At 42.8% G+C, this 20,355-nt stretch overlaps 3 protein-coding genes across 5 annotated transcripts; 1 reads left to right on the forward strand and 2 right to left on the reverse strand.

Moving 5' to 3' along the window:
* Positions 1–8: 8 nt before the first annotated feature.
* Positions 9–1,538, reverse strand: LOC128853800 (uncharacterized). Of its 2 annotated transcripts, none has more exons than XM_054081314.1 (2): positions 1,034–1,538; positions 9–816 (listed from the first exon to the last, which is right to left on the reverse strand). In XM_054081314.1, exons 1-2 carry the CDS (start codon positions 1,521–1,523, stop codon positions 641–643), a joined length of 666 nt encoding a protein of 221 aa, XP_053937289.1. In that variant the 5' UTR covers positions 1,524–1,538; the 3' UTR covers positions 9–640. The 2 variants fall into 2 exon arrangements, with proteins under 2 accessions (XP_053937289.1, XP_053937290.1); XM_054081315.1 differs by having other exon boundaries at positions 9–823.
* AURKA (aurora kinase A) lies at positions 1,247–9,760 on the forward strand. 2 transcript variants are annotated; one of them, XM_054081313.1, is made up of 9 exons: positions 1,247–1,382; positions 1,822–1,906; positions 3,203–3,479; positions 4,033–4,132; positions 4,804–4,995; positions 5,658–5,796; positions 6,153–6,301; positions 6,896–7,070; positions 7,666–9,760. In XM_054081313.1, exons 2-9 carry the CDS (start codon positions 1,856–1,858, stop codon positions 7,855–7,857), a joined length of 1,275 nt encoding a protein of 424 aa, XP_053937288.1. In that variant the 5' UTR covers positions 1,247–1,382; positions 1,822–1,855; the 3' UTR covers positions 7,858–9,760. The 2 variants fall into 2 exon arrangements, with proteins under 2 accessions (XP_053937288.1, XP_009557019.2); XM_009558724.2 differs by lacking the exon at positions 1,247–1,382 and having other exon boundaries at positions 1,704–1,906.
* Positions 8,853–17,306, reverse strand: FAM210B (family with sequence similarity 210 member B). The gene is made up of 3 exons (XM_054081317.1): positions 17,137–17,306; positions 13,205–13,377; positions 8,853–11,782 (listed from the first exon to the last, which is right to left on the reverse strand). The coding sequence occupies exons 1-3, from the start codon at positions 17,266–17,268 to the stop codon at positions 11,566–11,568; spliced, it is 522 nt and encodes a 173-aa protein (XP_053937292.1). The 5' UTR covers positions 17,269–17,306; the 3' UTR covers positions 8,853–11,565.
* Positions 17,307–20,355: the final 3,049 nt, after the last annotated feature.

A 20,355-nucleotide genomic window follows, 5' to 3' on the forward strand; every position in this document is an offset into this window, starting at 1 on the left:
CTGTGGCGGCACAGCAGCCCCGGGCTCCCTGCGCACCGATACCCACACACTGCACTCACGGGCCGCCTGCTGACAGTGTCGTCCTGCTCAGCGACTCCTCAAGGACCCGTGCGGCTTTGGAAGCAGCTGTGGGTCACCGTGACAGGAGGGCTTCTTGTAGCGAGTGCTGGTGTCGCACAAGGGTCTGCGGGCTGGGAGTCAGTGCCACACGAGGGTCTGCAGGCCGGGTGTCAGTGCCACACGAGGGTCTGCGGACTGGGAGTCGGTGCCACACGAGGGTCTGTGGACTGGGAGTCGGTGCCACACGAGGGTCTGCAGGCCAGGCACTGTTGTCAGGCGAGGGTCCACAGGCCAGGTGTCAGTATCACAAAAAGGGTCTCCAGGCTGGTGTTGGTGTCACACTAGGGCCTGCGAGTCTGTTGGTGCCTACAAGGGTCTACAGGTTGGAAATTAGTGTCACAGGAGGGTCTGCGAGTCTGTTGTTGGTGCCCACGAAGGTCTATGGGTTGGATGTCAGTGCCACACTAGGGTCTGCAAGCCCAGCGTCGGTGCCACACGAGGCTCTGCGAACCTGTTGTTGGTGCCTACGAAGGTCTGTGGGTTGGAAGTTAGTGTCACAGGAGGGTCCGCGAGCCTGTTGTCAGTGCCCACGAAGGTCTATTGGGTGGAAGTCAGTGCCACACGAGGGTCTGTGAGCCCGGCGTCGGTGCCACACAAGGGTCTGCGAGCCTGTTGTCGGTGCCCACGAAGCTCTGTGGGCTGGAAGTAAGTGCCACACGACGGTCTGCGAGCCCGGCGTCGGTGCCACACGACGGTCTGTGGGCTGGAAGTCAGTGTCACAGGCCGGTCTGCAGGCCGAGTGTCGGCGCCACACAAGGGCCCGCAGGCCGGCGCCCCCTCGCCCTCAGGACCCGCAGCACGCGCAGCGCTGCCCGGGGCCGCGGTCCCAGCGAGCAGGAGGCCGAGGCCTGCCTCACCCCGCCGCCCTCCCTCCCGCTCCCACAGGCCGCGAGCTCCCCCCCGCCGCTCCTACCTTTGCGGCCGGACACAATGGCCCCCGGCCCCACGCGAGGTGGCAGCACCGCCTCTTCCTCGGCCCGGGGCGGCGGGTACGGAGCAGGAGAAGGAAGAGGCCGGTGCCTCGCGGGATGTGGAACGAACCTCGGCGCCCTGCCTCCGCGGCGGCGGCGCGGCCCCAGGCCCGGGCGGCTGCGAGGAAGCGGCGGTAGTTGTAGCGTTGCCACAGGTGGGTGGTCTCGGCGTACGCGATTTGCGTAGCGAAAGACCCGGCCGAGGCAGAGACTTTGCGGAGAAAAGTGTGTAAGCGGGGCGGCGATCCACGCAGTTGGAGTATAGAGGCGGCCGGGCGGTGGAGAGAGACGGTACGTAAAATACGCAGGTAGCGCAAACACCGCCCTCGGGGCGGGCGGGTCGGAGCTATTCTGGATACGCAGCGAGGCCGCCGTTGCGCACGCGCCCCAGAGGCTCGCGACGAGCGCGGCGTGCGGAGAGCCAATCGGCATGCGGGACGCTTGAAAAGGAACCAATCGGCGTGGGCGAGTGGCGGGAGAGCAGCCAATGGGGAGAGGCGGTGGTTTAAAGGGTATTTAAGGGAGGGCGGTTTGAATCCAAACAGTCGCGGCGGCTGGAGGGAGCGGAAGCTGAGGGTGAGTGGAGTAGGGTCGGGCAGCGTTGGGGTGTGGGGCCGCGCTCCTGGGGGCCTCCGGTGTGAGGAGGGAGGCAGGCAGGACTATGTGTTTTGCAGAAGAGACCCGTGTTGTGGTGTGAAACTGAGCCCTCTTTGCCCCGTCTCGCCCGCAGGCCGAGCTGCGCGCAGCCGTTCTCCCCACGCACCATGGATAGGATGAAGGAGAACCGTTCCGGTCACCCCAGTCACACTACAAAGGTAAGTGAACTTTCAGGGGAAATCTAAATTATGTATTTGGAAGAAATTTTTTGACTGTGAGGCTCCGGCACAGCTTGCCCGGAGCAGTCCTAGCTGCCCCATCCCTGGAGGTGTTTAAGGCCAAACTGGATGGGGCTTTGAGCAGCCTGGTCTAGTTGGAGGTGTCCCTGCTCGTGTTAGGGGGCTGGAACTGAATGATCATTAGGGTTCCTTCCAACCCAAACCATTATATGACTAGTTTGGTTGGTGGCTGCGTTTGTCTTGATAGTGGGGAGCTACAGGTTTCAAACAGTCTGTAGAAACTATTTACTATATAGTAAAAAAGGAGAAAACTGCCTTGAAACGATGTTTTCCCTTTGCAGGAAACAACTACAAGTTTTCTTTCTCGTGGAGAGAGCAGTGCCCAGGCCCTGCTTAATTTTTAATTGTTAATATTGCAATGGGGAAATCCTTATCTTTTAAGTACAAAATCCTTTAAAGAGAGAGCAAATCTGTGTAGTCAGCTTATTCAGTACAGCTTCCAAAAGCAAAAACAAGGGCTGTGTTAACGTTGGTGTTGGTGTGCCTGTGCAGCTGTGTTCAAGGTCACCCTGATTATATTTTCTCTGTGTAAAAACACAGGCACTTTCTTACTATTTTAACTTAAAACCAAATAGGTTCTGGTGAAGTTCCAGAACAGCATGAAGCGAGCTTGTTTTTAACTAAGCTTTCAATACATAATTTATAGTGGGTTGAACCAGAATAATAAATAAGGGAATAGAAAAAGTACTAATTGCTGCATAGATTGTCACTAAAGGGTCAAAAATGTAAGAAGCTAATCATTAGCATTTGAGCTCAAGTGTAGGCAAGGTATCCTAAAGCAACGAAGAATTTCTTAAATAAAAGTCTAAATCATCTTTCTTTACTGGAAGCAGAAGACCAAAAGTAGATAGCTTAACTTCGCTAAATAAACTTGTATTGTTCTCCTGAGCTCCCCTTGCAGCGCAAGATTTAAGATGAACAGCAGTAAAGGAAGCAATGACTTGCAGTGTATGTTTTTATAGCAAGGATCTGCTGTCATAGTACTTCGCCTGATGTTCTTCAGATGTGTGTAGAAAGTAAATAAAAATGCTGCTGTAGAAAACTGGTAACTTCTAAATGTAGAAATTTAAGAGTGTTTTTATTTATAAAACTCAAGATCAGACTACCCTAACATCTTCTGTTTGTGGTTAAGAGTTTTTTCCTGCTCTATTGAATGGGTCATAAAGGTTGTAATATGCTATTCTACAATTCATATACCATCTTTTCTTTTTGTAGGTTGCTAATCCCATTGGGGATGGCCCGAAACGTGTCCCTGTGTCTCAGCATTCTGCCCACAGCCGGTTACAGAACAGTGGAGTTCAAGCGCAACATGTTCTGTGTCAGTCAAACTTTGCCCAGCGAGTTCCTGTGCAATCGCAAAAACCTGTACTGTCAAACCAAAAACTGTCTAATAACCAGACAACACAGCGGCCCCGACCAGTATTTCTAATCCAAGCCAATGCTAGGGCTCAAGGCAAGAGCAACGAAAAACCTCAACAGGCTCCAGTACCTGGTAATTCTGAAGATGATGTACATGTATTTATACGGTTGTGACATATGGGATACTTCTGCTCTATGAAGCACAGTGCAGTAACCTAAAGCTGATGTTGATACGGAACAGTCCTGTAGAGGAGTACTTGGTTGTGCCCTGAAATGGAGCAGCAGTGCTTGCTTTATCTTAGACATTACTGTGGTATCATTGTTGCCAGAATTGCCCATTTAGAGCCAATATGGGTGTCTGAAAATTTCCACATGCTCACTAGTCAGCTCTGAGTTCATGTAATTGGCACTTGTACATCAGTTTTCTACTGTTTGTGTTAATCTCTTATACACAAGAATGCTGTATTTTTTTTAAGGAGAAGCTTTTAAAGTTACATTTTGGCAGCACTGATAAATGCTAAGGTGCTTTGCCAATGTTAAGTTAAGTTGGGTTGTTTAAAATGTCCTTGAATGTATTCTAAGAACTGTTTCAGTTACTGCACAGAGGTTAGATTTGCTTCCATAGGAATTTTTGTATTGTCTTTATGGGTCTGAGGTATAAAGCTGATCTACTTCTCTATACATAGCAAAAAATTCTGAACCAGAAAGTTCCTCTAAACAGAAAAATGAAGAGACGGCTAAAAAGAAAAATGAAGAGGCTACAAAGAAAAATGAAGAGACTAAAAAGTAAGTTTTATGCATAAATTGTTCCAGCTGAGTCCTCTTGGATTAGTGTAATTTTTGACTTCTAGGACTTCAGGCTGCAACTAGGTTGCATCTTAGCTGAAGGCTACCTCTTGGTTGGTGAGACCAGTTGTGCCACACTTCAAAGACAATGTGAAAGTCTAAGAAATCTTACTTTGACCTGATAATTCCCAGGAACAAGGACTTGCTGTGACTTAAAGAACTTCTGGCTAAATGTGTAATAGCTCTTCCTTTGAGAGAATGCAGATAGCCATTGCTCTGAAAACAAAGCCTCCTTCACATGTGCAAGAGGCTGGATTCTAACTAATGATGAAGTTAGATTTGTAGTACGGCTGCCTTAAATGTTTCTGATGCGTGCTAGTAATACATCTGTATTCAGCATATTGAAATGAGCCTGGTGTGGTGTACGGAGTTTTGATTTTTGTACTAGTGTGGTTGTTAGTATCTCTGTGCATAAACTTTTAGAAGCTAGCTTTCAGGACTTTAGCAGTCTTGATGTGTATGTTATCCTCTTGATGTTCTCTTAAAAGACTAAAATCTAGTTCAGACCGCTGTGTCTATTGAACAGGAACATCACAGACTGTAAACCTAGGAGTCAAAGCCCTCACAAGTATCTAATCTAGCTTATGGAACTTTTCTCTTTCCTCTTGCAGAAGGCAATGGACCCTTGATGATTTTGAAATTGGTCGTCCTCTGGGGAAAGGAAAATTTGGAAATGTGTATTTGGCACGTGAAAAGCAGAGTAAATTTATTCTTGCATTGAAAGTGCTCTTTAAAACACAACTTGAGGAAGCTGGTGTAGAACATCAGCTACGAAGAGAAGTTGAAATACAGTCTCATCTTAGGTAATAACTTTAGTGACCAATTACATTCCTTGCTTTGTCTTCATTTAAGTAAACATAGTAACCTTGCTAATGATAACATCTCTTGAAGGAAAGAGAAGCTGCTTTTTAAACGTGACACCTTGAAATTGCTAGTTAGGATTCTTGCCTTTCTGCACTAAGATTTACATTTTTCTACATTGCAATGAAGTAAGCCCTGGTAACAAATTTTCCTCTTACAAACCCCTGCCCTTGTCCACTGCTTGGATTTATGTGGGTAACAGCAGTTTCTCAAGAGTTTGAGCTTGTTTCTGTTATTCTGCTTCCTGGAACGAAGGCCAAACTGGCTGCAGAAACTGGTTTTCACAGTAGGCTTAAATTCCAAAATCCATAGGAATTTGTACCTTCAACGGTAAACTACTCTTTGAGTTGCTGTAGAATGGTATGTTCAAGAAGACAGGAATTGGCCAAACTCTTGGCTAGCTGCTTCCTAGTAGGGAGTCTAAACTGCTGCTTTGAAAACACTGCCTATCTGCTAGAGGTTTTATTAATGGATATGTAGTGAGCTAAAGGAACACCTGGATGATGAAGTTTCTTGCTTGCCTTGAATGAGGGAGGCAGGAAGGGGAAATTAAAGTTGTATAGACAAATGCCTTGTTTACAAGGATATTTAAATATTTTTGCAGGCACCCCAACATTCTCCGATTATATGGCTACTTCCATGATGTTGCAAGGGTCTACCTTATCCTAGAGTATGCACCTCGTGGAGAAGTCTACAAAGAACTTCAGAAGCTTGGCAAGTTTGACGAGCAAAGAACTGCTACTGTAGGTTGTTCTAGCTTCTTATGCTATTTGGTTTTCATATCTGGGATATTTGCAGCATAAAGCTAGCTCTTCAGATAAAGTTCTGTTTGAAATTAAGATTCCTTAGATGCTAGCTTGCTTGTGCACTTGTAACAAGGGAGAAATTGGGAAGACAAATTACTGTAAAGCACTAATATAACTACGTTCAGCATCGCTTGGTATTGGAAGTGCTCGGTAACTTCAGGCAGAGCCTGTATTGCCAGACTCCAAGGGATTAACGAGTAATTTCTCTAACTCTAATTATGTCTAGAAAAGGCTATACTGTAGCTAGAGTGATGTCTTAATACTTCAAAGGTTTGTTTCCTTTCTAAATGCAGTACATCACAGAACTAGCAGATGCCCTTTTGTACTGTCATTCAAAGAATGTGATTCACCGAGATGTCAAGCCAGAGAACTTGCTGCTTAGCTCAAATGGAGAATTAAAAATTGCTGACTTTGGATGGTCTGTGCATGCTCCATCTTCTAGGTAAGAATGTAGTATATATCTTATGCAGTGAAATACTTCTGTAGTGACAATGTTAGCATTATTGTCCACTATATGGAATGGCGGTAAATGAACTTCCTAAAATATTGGGGAAAGTCATTTAAGAACTGAACCACTACAGCAAAGGTCTTAATAGTCAACTGGTGTAGCGCAGAGGGAGCATTGTTATCCTGTTTTTTTCAACTTGGCTAGTTCAAAACTTGCTGAACCTGAAGTGGAGAAGGCTGGTGTAGTCTTGTGGGGCTATAGGGGTCCCTGATATGACAGACCAGCAGTTGTGTTCAAATATCACATTAGCAATATTCTTAGATGTTTCCTCAATTTAATCTGAATTGCACTTTATGAAGGAAAACTGTATTTAATCTAGTAGGGGGATGAAAAAAGGAAGGATAAGACTGAGACACTTTAAAGCAAAAGTAGAAAATTCACTGCTGCAACTTTGTTGTCAGGTATTCTGGTGGTGCTGAGCTTATCCAGGTTAGACTGCACTGACTGCCAGCACTAGTTTCTCTCTGGCTTTTGAAGCGGATCCTATAATTGCCATAACTGTTAAATGATTAACTTGCTCTTCTTCAGGAGAACAACTCTCTGTGGGACACTTGACTACCTGCCTCCTGAAATGATAGAGGGAAGAACACATGATGAAAAGGTGGATATTTGGAGCCTGGGAGTTCTATGCTATGAATTCCTTGTAGGGAAACCACCTTTTGAAGCGGAAACCTATCAGGAAACCTACAGAGCCATTTCCAGGGTATGTGCCAATGCTTATTTGGACCTGAATCATGCTGCCTTTCAGTTATGTTATCTTACTGAGACTTAACAAATGGTCATCTGGAAAAAGGGCACATATTATAACTAGAACTGTGACAAGACATAATGATATGCATAGAACTAGATCCCTAAAACTGTTTTCAGTCATGTAAGACCTTAAGATACTTTGCCTGACTTCCTTGGCTGTACCCTGTTTCTGCCCGTATCTGAACTACCTCTTTTATAAAGCAGTTAATCACATATTTCCTTTTCAAATTTATAAATATAATACTTTAAAGGTATTATTAAAAATATCTGAGCTCAACCTTTCCTGTTTCTTATCCTAGAAAGGTTCCAGCAAAGTAATCTTGTTCTAAGTATGTTGGAAAAGACAATAACTTAACTTCTACAAGCATTGGGAACCTTGTTTGCTTCAGCATTATGATTAAATTAATCTCATCTTAATAGGCATAAGGTGCGTAGCCCATAAGGCTGACACATCTATCTTTTCTAGACCTACTTTGGAGGGTAGAGCTCTGCCTCTCTGGTTATCGCTGAATTTTTGCATCATCCTCAGTATCTTTCCCTTTCCTTAGGTTGAATTCAGGTTTCCTCCATTTGTAACAGAAGGTGCAAGGGATTTAATTTCAAAGCTTCTGAAACATAACCCATTCCATCGACTGCCCCTGAAGGATGTACTACTTCATCCTTGGATTACAGCAAACTCTACAAAGACACTCACCAGCAGAACGAGTGATGTTGCTGCCCCATCCAGAACACAGTCTTAGCAGGGATAACCTCATGGGATCAACAAGAGGAGTCTTGTACTGTGACTACTGTAATGCTTACAATAGGAAAAGCAGGTCTTGGAATCCAGTGGCAATTGGAATATGAATCCTTGGTTGGCCATTGTCTTAATTTTACATTGCAGTTACACTATTAGTGACAGGTTGTGGAATACCTAATACACTTGAAATCCAGTTACATGTGGGCCGGGTTTGTTGATGTAAGTATTAAGCTGTTCAGGGCTCTTATGATGTGGTCTGTCCTGGTAATGGCTCATTGTTCCAACAAAGAGGAAGTTCTAGCTTATTGAACAGTGCAATATCCTGGAGATACCTGCCTCCCGACTTACTCGGTGGCTAAAGGTATCGTACCTGTGGTGTAATCTGAAAGAGGTGAATGCGTTTCTTTTAAGTGTCCTAAAAATGATGTGTTATTTGTTTTTATTTTGTCTTAAGTGAGCACTCAACTTTTTAAATAAAGTCTTTGTTATGTACTGCCACCAGCATGGTAAGGTGCTTTGTTTATCGCTTCTGGCTGTCTTCTAACCGCTTGTCTTTACCATCAGTACAGCGTGACTCCTCTTTTCTAATCATAAAATAAGTTTATTTTCCATCTCTGTCAGAAAGGAAGCTGGCATAAAGTTCTTGGTCAAACTGCTGGTACCACAAAGTTGGTGCGGTTGCTTTATTCTACAATTACATCACAGGGTTACAAGGTAAGTACAAGTGTGTTGCTCCCTGCCTTGTGAGTTTTCTGTGATTACTGAAATCTGGGACTGCTGCTGCTTTTTGTCTTTTACTGCAGCTTATTCAAAGACAACATGCTCTGACAGCGCTTCTAAGAAAGGCCTGGAGAACATTGTTATCAAAGAGGATATTAAGAGGAACTAACGTTAACATCTGTTGTAAGACTTTATTCCCAAAAGGTATCAAGGGTCAGGCCTTTTGCCATCAAAACATGTGAGCTGACTATTTTCCAGTAAAACACTTCAAGCAAATTAAGATAAAACAATTTATTGTATTTTCATTATAAGACTAAGGTCATCTTCACTATTTTACAAAACATTTCAAAACCCCATCCTTTTACAAGCAAGGATTCTAGAATTCAAAATACATTCTCAAGTTACTTTAAAATATACTTTGCAAAAAAACTTCATCTGAACAAATTGCCAGTAGTTTATACAACCATATTTCTTTTTAATAGGTAATCTAAATTCTCGTCATAATTTAAATGAAGCTCTTTCCTGCAAGAAAGTCTCTGTAGTTAGTGCTGGTGACTCATAGGTGCATTTGTCTTAAACAATTCCTCCTTTACAGAATGTTTGTTTTTTAATGTTTTGAGAAAGGAAAAGCTTTGAATATTCCTTTCCTAGCAGCTTTAGGAGAAAACATAGTTATCAGAAATGACTGATTAAATGAAGAAAACAAAGATGCCTTGTGATTATTCTGGAATTTTGTTATCCTTGGTAGCAGAACATTGCCCTAAACTGATATAAAGAGAGAAGGCATATAGTAAAAAACCCTAAAAGGCTTCTGTGAACACGGAAAGAAAGAAAAGCCCAAGTAAGACTTAATTTTATAATATCCTGATTGCCAACTTGAAGCTAGTGCCCTGGATGGGCTGCTAGTTTTGGCAGCCACACTGCAAAATGGGCTTGAAATAGGAAAAAAATCCAGTCAATTTTTAATAAGCAGTTAGTCAAAATGAACTCACCAGCAGGGTGGATATGTGAAGCAGCAGAGCATTGGCTTGCCATGTGATAAGCTAAGCAGCTGTGCATGACAAGCTCTATTAGTGGCAAAGCTTAGAGGTCTCATGGAAGCAGACATGCTGCAATGCCTGGACTCTTAAGTATGTTCTGTTCCCAAGTTAAACACTGCTCAAAATCGCATCCTATGTTGTGTATCGTTACATACATGCTATGTTTGTATTGTACATCAAGGCTCTAGCATGCTCACTGCTGCAACTCTTTTTCATCTTAAGATGCTGAACCCTCATTTGGGCTAACAGCACAGCTTATCTCTGACCAAGCCCTTGCCAAAAATGTTTGTTTGTTTCAGGTGGCTGTCTGTAGTACCAGCTTGCTGCCACAGGGCAGAGAAAGTAAACTGCATCTCTTCCAGTTTTTCCTGTCTGGGAGAAAATCGCTGATTAACCAAGTGGTAGCAGCCTATGGGTTGGACTTCAGGAATGGGAAAGAGTTAGAGTGCAATTTAATCTTATGGATGAATGGAGTTAATACATTGATGACAAAAAAAAGAAATTAGTTGCTCCTCTTTCCGTTCCTCAGCCAAATCTCATCCTGACCATGATTCCTTCCTTTCAATTCACTACATAAGTTTACTTTGATTGTCTAGTTTCCTACTATTTTACTTTGATCAGAACCTGTCTGAGCCATCTTGCGGCAAGAGTAAGCACAAACCCAGAAAGAGACAAAGTAAACCAACTAGACCTGGAAGGAGGAACGGGTCCAAAAGACTGACAGGTCTGGCTTGAGCATCTCATACAAGCCCAGTCCTAAGTTTACCATGGAATGTTACACTGACTGCCTAGTTTTGGCAATCCAGTCTTTAAGTTAACTGAAAGGTGGTATGTAAACATAAGCAACTACATTCTAATAAGAATAGTGTCCAAATCAGGAAAGGAAAAGCACCTCTAATTGGTACATTCAACAGTCTGTCAGACAACAGCACAAGAATTGCTCTTGAGAAGCTATGAATTGTAATGTCTGGACTTCAGATGGAGGTGGGAATTTCATCTGCAGGAGCAGAAAGTTGCTTGGATTAGTTTCCAGATTAAAAAAAAAAAAAAGTGTCTCCAGTACAAAGCCAGATCTCAGTACATTAAAGCCACATGGGTACCTTGCTGCTGACTTGATGATCTTTGGAATATGTTCACATAGGAGGTAATTCTGGTTACATTGATTTCAGTAGACTCAGGATTCCTTCTGAGTGTGCAGTCATTGAAAACAAAAAATTAAAAAAGGGCTTCAGAAGGGCCAGTTCCTAGCCTAAAAATAAAGCACATTTTCAAACAATGAAATCTTGAAACATGGAAGCACCACAGAGGAGCTGTAGTTTCAGAACAGTGCATCACTGTTTGACCCATCATAGTCTGGGTCAAACAATTACCACTGTGCAATAACCAAAAACATGGGTACTCCCACTCAAGTTAGTTTAGCATGTGTGTTGTATTGCAAAACTGGGGTTATAATATGTCTTTTGTAACTAAAGAAATGCCCACCTGTCACCTTAGATTCTACTATATACACTTAGCAAAAGAACAATTCGTATAGTAGGATACTGTTCATTCCACAGAATAAGAGGAAGAGAACCTCACTCCTAACTGCATGGTAATAAACTAATGCTGCCACTTTTGACAAGGAAAAAATTAAGGCCCCAAAAGTGAGATTATAAAAACCCAGAACTGTGTGTTTTAAAGAGACTCCTCCCTGTCAAGCATTTATATTGCCACTTGCAGTGGAAACCAGATACCCTTTTAACAGTTTTTTCTAAGGAAGTGGTGGCAAAAGGGAATGAAGATAAGGACACCACTTTTTACAGTGCTTACCTGAAAGAGCACGTAAGAAATACAAGAGGAGGTCAGCATTAACATGAATCCAAATAAGTCTTTTAAAGAAATTTAGCTATATGGAAAGCTACATGGACACAGAGCATTTAGAAGACAAAGTAAAAACCAATAAGAAATCATCATGGATTTGAGGCAGGAGGTTTAAAGAAACCAATCTTCCGACAGTATCGGACAATAAATGGCACAGAAACTATAGTAATGCTAATTCGTACTGGAGCAAACACTTTGTGAATAGCATATGCCAACACAAATGTGCTTGTACCGGCAGCCATTTTAGATTGCAACGTTGATTCACTGAAACCAAGTTTGTAGAGAACTGCAGTCATATCCACACCACTGAGGAAAAAGAAAACAAGATTTTTTTAGTTTATTTTAAGGTTGCAAGCTAATGGTTATACATTAGAAGTGCTATTTTTTCATGGAATTTAACATGAGATGCTTCCAGTTGTGGAATTTATGTTTAAATCTAGACGTTGTTAAATAGTAAAAACAATGAATTATTTCAGCAGTAACAGCTCAAGTTACTTCCGTAGCAACAACACAGGCAATGTTCTTACATGCAAATTTTTTTCTTAAATTGACAAGTTTGTATAGCTGCAGCATGTGCTTGGAGACTACTCAGTCCCATGCTCAACCTTCTGATAAAATAATCGATTCCTCTCTTTTAAATTTTCAAAATTAGAAATTTGTAAATTGGTAAATTCATCTTCACAAAATTTACAATAAAGTCTATTCTGTGTCTTGATGAAATTTATTACATATACATAGATCAACCCAAATCAAAGAAGGTACCTGTTGTTAGTCTTAGCGTTCTAACAGAGGAGTACAAAGTTGTTAAAATGACAAGTACCTATCTCACCTAAAATCTAGAAAGCAAAGGAAGTAATATGGATCTCAAATAAGCATTATCCACCAAATCCATTAATATTTTAATTCTATATAGACATAGCAGCTTTCTTCAACGTTCCCATGTTCAGAGTAATTTTCCAAAAGAAGCTGTTACAGTCACTTTTCCCCCTTCACTTGCCAGTACAGCATCTTGTAACTGGGAATTTAATCATACCCGAAGGAAAAAGTTTTCACTGTCACCTTGTGCCATGATGTAGTAAATGAGAGAAATCAAGCATTCCCACTGAAGTCAAGAGTAAGCAGCAGGGAATGTTTTGAGAAACAATGTGTGTGTTTATTTCCTCAGCTGAAATACAGATATGCCTTTTGAGCATGAGGTAACTGATGCATTCCCACCAGAGGTCTCCTACACAATTTCCAACCGGTCTCCTACATGGTTACCTAGTATTTTCTTTTTTAAATCTAATCCTGTTTTAGCAGCTGTTGCCTTCTGTAGTTTCACCTGCAAAAGCTGAGTTCAACACACAGAAAAATAAGTTTATCTCTAAGCTCCAGCACTTCTGTAAGGCTCTATCTTTACTGACCATAGTACTGTTTGAGAGCAGAGATATCTCTGCAGAAAAAAATGAATTCTCTCATCTGGTGAGTTATTCTGGTGCAGTCTCTACTCTGCTGTTTGCCCACTGTGGACTGTGAACCTATGCAAAAAGACTGTACACCTACCTTCTCTCATGCCTGATGGGAGATTAGATCCCTTTGTGGATCCATTTATACTCAAAATTCAGAAGATTACTTGTGTATAGATCAGAGGCATAGACTACATCTCCTTCCATAAATAAGTAGAATGGTAAGACATTTTTCTTGGCTAAACCATTACCTAGAGGTTACAGACAACTGTACAAATCTCACCTTGACACAGCCAGATAGAAGATTCCTAGAGATACTAATGAAATTCCAACATGGAATGAAACGCCTACAGCACCATATTCTTTAAAAACTTGTTTCAGTTGCTGGGATTTGTTGAGTTTCTTGTTTTCACCACTGGGATCCACGGCTGCCTTCTTGGGGGGTCCACCTGCATCCTAAGGAGAAAACAATTAGAAGTATTTATTAGCATTAAGCACAATGTCATACTCCAGTCAGCTGAGCCAATCTCAAATAATGAAAGAAGTGGCTTGCATACAGCCCATGCAAACTCCCTTGTCCCAGCTATTCATATAAAAGGGATGCACTGAGCTCAGTGCAAGTTCTTACACAATGCAAGTTTCATAATTAAGGGGAGTTATTATAGTCCAGTCTCCCATTTGATTCAGATGTGTGCCAAGTCACACCCACACAGCAGCTTGAGAGATGAGACCGAGGTGCCAAAGAGATCTTTGCTTATACCCACTTTTGCTTTATACAGTGAATTCTTCTAACATAGTGTTTTGTTCAGGGGTGAAGCAGCTGATGGCAGTGATACCACACTGATGCTGGCTTGCTAACAGCTTACTGATAGAAGAGGTCCAACATTTAAGTTTCTATAAACCACCCTCTGTGGATCAGCTGAAAAAAAAGAACTAGAGAACTGCCACTGCTGACAGCAATTAGCAATACTGTTGCCATGGTGTAAACAACAGGTACACAGACATGCCAGTGCTGGTGTAAATAACTTAATTTCACTGAAAATGTTTGTCATAGTAGAGTTTATTGTCAGCATTTTATCTGGGTAAATTTGAAGTAGAGAATTTCATACTAAAATACACCCCAAAGCAATCCGATAGTGCAATGGAGGCAAAGAAGGGCATATGCACTGCTAGTACTAAGGCAGCCCTTGGATACCTCCTCATACTTGCCACAGAAGAAATACTAACTGGATAAAGAGAACGTTTCTGCAGAGACATGAGGATTTTTCTCTAATTAGTGAGCAGTTGTCAGGAAAGATTAGAAGACTCCTTTCTTTTCAGCTGAATTCAGCAGCAGTTGTGACAATATGACAGACACACTAAAGGCCACTTCTGCCCACAAGGCAGGTGCAGCTACTGCGTGCCCAGCATTGCTGTGTCCTACTGAAGAGCAGTTTCAAGGCACACAAATTAGACAAAAAATACCCTTTGATTAATTCTTGGACTTCATGTGATTGTAAATTAGGATACAAGACAGGCTCCTCTTACCATGCTCATGGTAGGATGAACTCGTTTTAATCAGTGATTCTAACCACACCAACCACAGCACTGCTCAAAACCCCTCCTAAACTGTTTGCTGCTGTTTTCCTCTTTTTTTTGTAATCATAATTTGTGTTACTTTGTATTTCATTGTGACAGGAAATCATGCTGATCCATAAAAACGAACTGTGTAGCTCCACTTATTCTGATTCTTGTATTTTTAAAATTTTCAAATGTATTGGACAATGTTAGATTTTTTTTTTTTTTTTGCTCAGGAGCCAAAGCAATATTTGAACAAAAACTGAAACTTGATTAAGAAAGAAAAATGTGCAGTAGAAAATGAAATCCTTTATTGCCTAAACCAAGCAGTTTTAATACTAGAAGGTAAATGAGGAAAAAATGTTCAAGTATATATATATATTTTTAAACAAGCTCATTAAGCAAATCAATGGATTCATAGTTAGAGAATGTTATTGCTTTCAGCCACTACAGTAATTAGATTCCATACATGGCTGCTACTTCATGTTTCAGAACCCATTCTCCTACTCTTCAGTTTTATTATAGGAAAGAGACGGTGGGAAGAAAGAATGCTGCTTTAATCCCCAGTCTGTAACATTTCAATACTGAGTTATTGAATGAAACTCATTGAATAAACTGAACAAAATACTCTCATAATACTTTCTGCCAAAAGCTGTCCTAACAATTCGATCATCATCACATGCTTAGTCAAGAATACACACTTATTCAACAGTGTGAATAAAGCCAAGTGTGGTTTGAATGGTATTTTAAGATTTAATAGCTTATAGTGAACTTTTCATCTGAACAAAAATGATCATCATCTACTTAAGGAGCCAAACATGAAAATTTTCTTCAGACAGCTGCCATGAAAATGAGAGCTGACAATCTACAAAGACACATAAGCCTCAGAGGAATTCCGAGTCTTACAGCCACGCTTGCAAGATGGATGACAAGAACTGAAAAATAGCTTGTTCTCATCATCCAAGCATACTTCAATAAGCTCATGCTCTCAGGCTCACATGTCAGATAAATTCTGAATCTTATTGAAGCAAGATGTTCAAAAAGTACCACTTCAAGTGACATTATTTGGACTACCCAGCACGGTCATGACCTGAATAATGTAGAGCTTAACACAGAAAGCTAAGTATTTTCCATATAATTCTGCTATAACGTTTCTGCTAGAAAGCAAATCTTAATCACATCATTTGGGCAAAGATCTGGCTTCTGGATGAACTAAGGCACGAAAACAAATCTGAAACATCATGTTATGCTTTGTAATGAGCTTACAGAAATTAACCTGAAAATTAAGCTGTAGAAATTTAACTGTAAATGAGGCTTTGTATGGAAAGCTCACGTTCACATTCTTGGCACAAGCAGATGCAAAGCATAAACATGATTTAATAGTCTACTGCAGAGTAAAAACCAGTTACATGCAAGATCTTCCTTTGCTTTCCTCCCCAAATCGATTCAAATCTATAAACAAAACAATGAATAGTACAAATAAATGAAATTTCTCCTTCCCTTCCTGAAAAAAATGAGCCAAATGTCAAAAGCAAGGTGAAACACATCATTAGCAGGGTGCATGCTCTTATTTTCTCTCAGCTGGTGAGAGAGAAGCAAATAAAATTCTCCCTCCCTGCCCGCACCCTATCAGCCTGCCATGGGCTGAAACCTACAGCAAGTTGAGAACACTCCTTCACCACCTTTACCAGGGACACCGGGGCTTCTTGGTGTCTTTTTTTATTCTCCATGACTCACTTAAATGCTCAAACCCCGCAGCCCCCAGGGAAAACACAAACCACTGGGGTGGGTCCAGGCCACCTGAACCCCTAGTCTTGAAAACATCCCCAAAAGCTGGAAAACACATCCAGACCAGTGCAACTTGTGCTTTAATGAAAGCCATGAACCATGGAATGGGCTGGGTTGGAAGGGGCCTTAAAGATCATCCAGTTCCAATGCCCTAACTTGGGCAGGGATACCTTTCACCAGATCAGGCTGCTCAAAGCCTGATCCAACCTGGCCTCAAACACCTCCAGGGATGAGGCATCCAACGCTTCTCTGGGCAACCTGTGCCGGTGCCTTTCCATCCTCACAGTCAAAAATTTCTTCCTGATATCTAACCTACAACTATCCTCTTCCAGCTTAAAACTCTACCCCCTCATCCTATTCCTGTATTCCCTGATAAAAAGTCCCTCCCCAGCTTTCTTGTAGCCCCCTTCAGTACTGGAAGCTGCTCTAAGGTCTCTCCGGAGCCTCCTCTTCTCCGGGCTGAACAACCCCAACTCTCTCAGCCTGTTCTCATAGCAGAGCTGCTCCAGCCCTCGGACCATCTCTGGGGCCTCCTCTGGACTCACTCCAACAGATCCATATCTTTCCCGTGCTGAGGCCGCCAGAACCGAACGCAGGGCTCCAGGCGGGGTCTCAGCAGAGCGGAGCCGAGGGGCAGCATCCCCTCCCTCATCACGCTGGTTGCGCTTTTTTGGCTTCAGCCCAGGACACGGTTATTTTCCGGGCTGCGAGTGAACGCGTCAGCTGACGCCGAGCTTCTCCCCCCCCCACCCCAACCCCCTCTCCTCAGGGCCGCTCCCACAGCTGTGCTCGGGATCCACAGCACATCCCCGTCCTCCCCGCGCTGCACCGAACGCAGCCGCTCCCCACCGAGCTCCCTCCCTCCCCCACCTTGGCGGAGGTGCCGGCGGCCCATCGCAGCGCTCCGAGGGGCGGCGGCGGGGCGACGCCAGCCCGGGCGAGGCGGGGGGCGGCGGCAAAGGCGGCGGCGAGCGGGACCGGCGGCCGGAGCAGCCGGTACATAGCAACGGCGCGAGCGCGGCGCAGTCCCCAGTGCCGCGCGCCGAGCGGGGCGGGCGCCAGGCCTGACGAGTCGATGAGGAGGCGGGATGCCCGCGGCCTTAAAGGAGCCGCAGCCGCTTTTTGAAGTCACAATGCAACTCCAGGGTAGTCAGGGTTAGTCTCATCAAATTAGGGTCGACGAGAGTTTTAGGCCCATCTCTGACATAGGAAAAAAAAAAGCGTGCTTCCAACATTTGTCCCCCGGTATAATCTCCCACTTGCAACTTCCCCAAGTCCTGCTGGTGCCTATGTCTGTGCTGTAAAGGAAGAAATTATTAATCCTAATTCTGCCCTCTCCCTGTCCCACTCGCATGTGAAGCCGGAGCAATTGTGTTTTAAAGTATTCCTCAGGTGAAGGAGGAATAGACATTATTTTAGACTACTTAGACTAGAGATTAGGAAGATTAGACTAGATATGAGGATGATTAAACTAGATATTAGGAAGAATTTCTTCGCCATGAGGGTGGTGAGGCACTGGCACGGGTTCTATGATTCTATGAAACTTTCTGCAGAAGCTCATGATAATTGACCTTCCAAAGAGAGTCTGTCCTGGGCATAACAAACAGCACTGCCAGTCCTACAGTTTTACTTTTCCTTTAGTTCTTACTTCATAAATCCAGCCTCTCCCCAAATGCTTTGTAGAATAGTTTCTTGGAACACAATTTATTATGTTTATTACTGTTCCAAAGCAATTTGCTAATGCGCTCTCTGTGCCTGTACTCCAGCACCACCCCAGCAGACACATGATGTTAACGTGGCAGTGCTCTGATCATAGCACACTACAATTTTGTCTATTTTTTTTTCTCAGTTATAAAAAATGCCAGGAATTAATTCTGGTCTCACTCCGTAAAGGAGATGTCAGCCAGGTTTCCCTGGCATCACCACCACTGGGCTCTGTGCGTACTACACTCAGCGTGAGTTTTGCTTAGAAGCAGAAAGGAGAATTATGAAGATGAGATAACGTGGGAAGTCAATAAGATTAAGATGAATTAAAATGCTATCAAGGAAGGAATAATGGGAAATTTTACTTCCTTGATGTTAAAATATATGCCTGCTCAAATATAACACAGCGTCTGTTTATTATTTGAGGAATCCATATGCAGGTTATAAACATATCTAGTAGGAAATTTCTACGTCATGAATGCTTGAGTGTGTACAGTTGGCTTTCAGGGACATATTCCTTCTCAAGCAAAAACAGGAAAGTCATTAATACTTGGTATGTTCTATTGAATGGGAGAACACTGCATAGCTAGGATAGCTAAATCCAAAGGAAGCCAACCCAGCTGGTTTTGTCTGTGAGAGGAATTAGGAGAAAAATCTCCATACAGGACAGTGAAGGAGGAGTGATTTGCTTTATTTACCTGCAAATCCTTGAAGAGTGGGGCTGTGTGACCCTGTTTTATTCCAGTACCCTAAAGATGTGTGGGAAAATCCATTGCAGAGCTCTGGGTGTCCAAGCAGCAGGAACTACAGCTTCAGCCCAAATTCCCCTAAAAGCAAGTCTGGCAATTTACGTGATGATTTTTGTGGGAGCCTCTGCACAAAGATGAATTTCACCGGCTAAGCAGATCTTGCCCTTTGCCTATTGACTCCCTCGTCTCATTAGGCAAAGAAGGTTCTAAAGTACAAATAGAAGGAAACAGAAGTGAAAACATCCAAATTGCTTGCATTTATGTGACATGTTGATGAGTTTACCCGCCCATCCTTGGCACACACTTGCATGAGGAGGCTGTCCCTGTAGATCAGTGAAGGTTTCTCTCCTCAAGGAAGGATAGTTCTTTTCAGGATCTTTGTGCCTTAGTTGGTACAACAAGTCAGCAGCATTAATTCTGCTCTCCACAAGAGTCCTCTCCAGTAATCTGACGAGACCTTTTTTTTTCGTTTGGATGGTGTGATGTATAGCCATTTGTGTGTGTGAGTGAAAATCACATCCAATGTCCCCTGCTAGGTGTGAGATTGATAGCCTCAGCAAAGCGAGCAGGTTATTTGTTCACAGAACAGATGAACTACAGGGAGCGGCAGCAGAAGTAGCTTCCTTGGCACCCACTAATGTGCTTAACCTTAAGGTGGAGGGTAACTCAGTCTCCATGTTCAGCAGCTCTTGCCCTTTTTGCCCTGTCTCTGCATAATAATGCTGCCACCAAAGCCACACACCACTTTCTTCATGAAGTCAGTGGCTGTTCTCATCTTTCTTTAACTACTAACCCGGGTTACATTTGAGGCAGAAATAACTGCTGTACTCACTGCTAGTTCCTTGAGACATGTTATCACGTACCTGTTCACGGTTTGGAAGACAGGCTTTACCGTTTAACTCAAGTCACCTTTTTTTGGCATCCAGCAGAGCTTCCATTCCTCATGTTTGTGAAGAAGTTACCATCTTCTGAGCTTAGATTGATATTTATTTTGCAGTGAAGTGCAAACAATTCATTCGGGTACCTGGGGTTTGGCATTTGGATAAGACTTCAGCTGGCTATTTAATTTATCTTTCAGTGCAACCCACTCTGAGGAGAGGTTTAGTCCCCCACCTCTGGAAAAGAACTAGCAAACTTCTAAATAGATGAAGTCAGCTAGCCCAGCGTGTGTGGCGCCTTGTGCTGATAAATATAACAGAGAGAGCGATGTCAGATGATGCTGTTTCATGATTTTTTTAAATGTCTGTTGCTATTAAAATGGATAAAGTGGTGTTTTGTGAAGGGGAAAATTATGGGGCCAAATTCAGAATTAAACTGCTTTGTCTTCTCAAGCTGTTTCACACCTCTTCTAATTCCCATGGATGTTCAAACCAGCACAGACTCCTTTGTTGGTTTGTTTATTTTTTTTAATTGTTTCAGTGCTGTACTGGTCATAATTTAGCTTCATGAGAACTTAAGAAAAATTAGGCAGGAGATATTTTGTGCTTGCTTTTTTAAACCCTCAGAAATTTCGAATTGTTTTCACAAATGAAAAAGCCAGTTGTCCTTTTCCCCTTATGTTTAAAAGCTGTGTAAATAGTTGATAACATTCTGTGATAGAAGCCCATGACTCAGATTCTCAAGTGCAGTTTTTTCT

This window comes from Cuculus canorus, chromosome 16 (genome assembly GCF_017976375.1).
Source record: "Cuculus canorus isolate bCucCan1 chromosome 16, bCucCan1.pri, whole genome shotgun sequence".
Taxonomy (NCBI): domain Eukaryota; kingdom Metazoa; phylum Chordata; class Aves; order Cuculiformes; family Cuculidae; genus Cuculus; species Cuculus canorus.

Excerpts from the sequence above, each read along its gene's own strand:
- LOC128853800 (XM_054081314.1), bottom strand. The coding sequence starts at position 1,523 with ATGCCGATTGGCTCTCCGCACGCCGCGCTCGTCGCGAGCCTCTGGGGC. Across the intron at positions 817-1,033 it reads CATTGTGTCCGGCCGCAAAG|ACCGTCGTGTGGCACCGACG; the intron begins GTAGGAGCGGCG and ends TCCAGCCCACAG.
- AURKA (XM_054081313.1), top strand. The coding sequence starts at position 1,856 with ATGGATAGGATGAAGGAGAACCGTTCCGGTCACCCCAGTCACACTACA. Across the intron at positions 3,480-4,032 it reads TCAACAGGCTCCAGTACCTG|CAAAAAATTCTGAACCAGAA; the intron begins GTAATTCTGAAG and ends CTCTATACATAG. Across the intron at positions 4,996-5,657 it reads GAAATACAGTCTCATCTTAG|GCACCCCAACATTCTCCGAT; the intron begins GTAATAACTTTA and ends ATATTTTTGCAG.
- FAM210B (XM_054081317.1), bottom strand. The coding sequence starts at position 17,268 with ATGTACCGGCTGCTCCGGCCGCCGGTCCCGCTCGCCGCCGCCTTTGCC. Across the intron at positions 13,378-17,136 it reads CCGCCGGCACCTCCGCCAAG|GATGCAGGTGGACCCCCCAA; the intron begins GTGGGGGAGGGA and ends TTTTCTCCTTAG. Across the intron at positions 11,783-13,204 it reads TTCTATCTGGCTGTGTCAAG|TGGTGTGGATATGACTGCAG; the intron begins GTGAGATTTGTA and ends CTTTTTCCTCAG.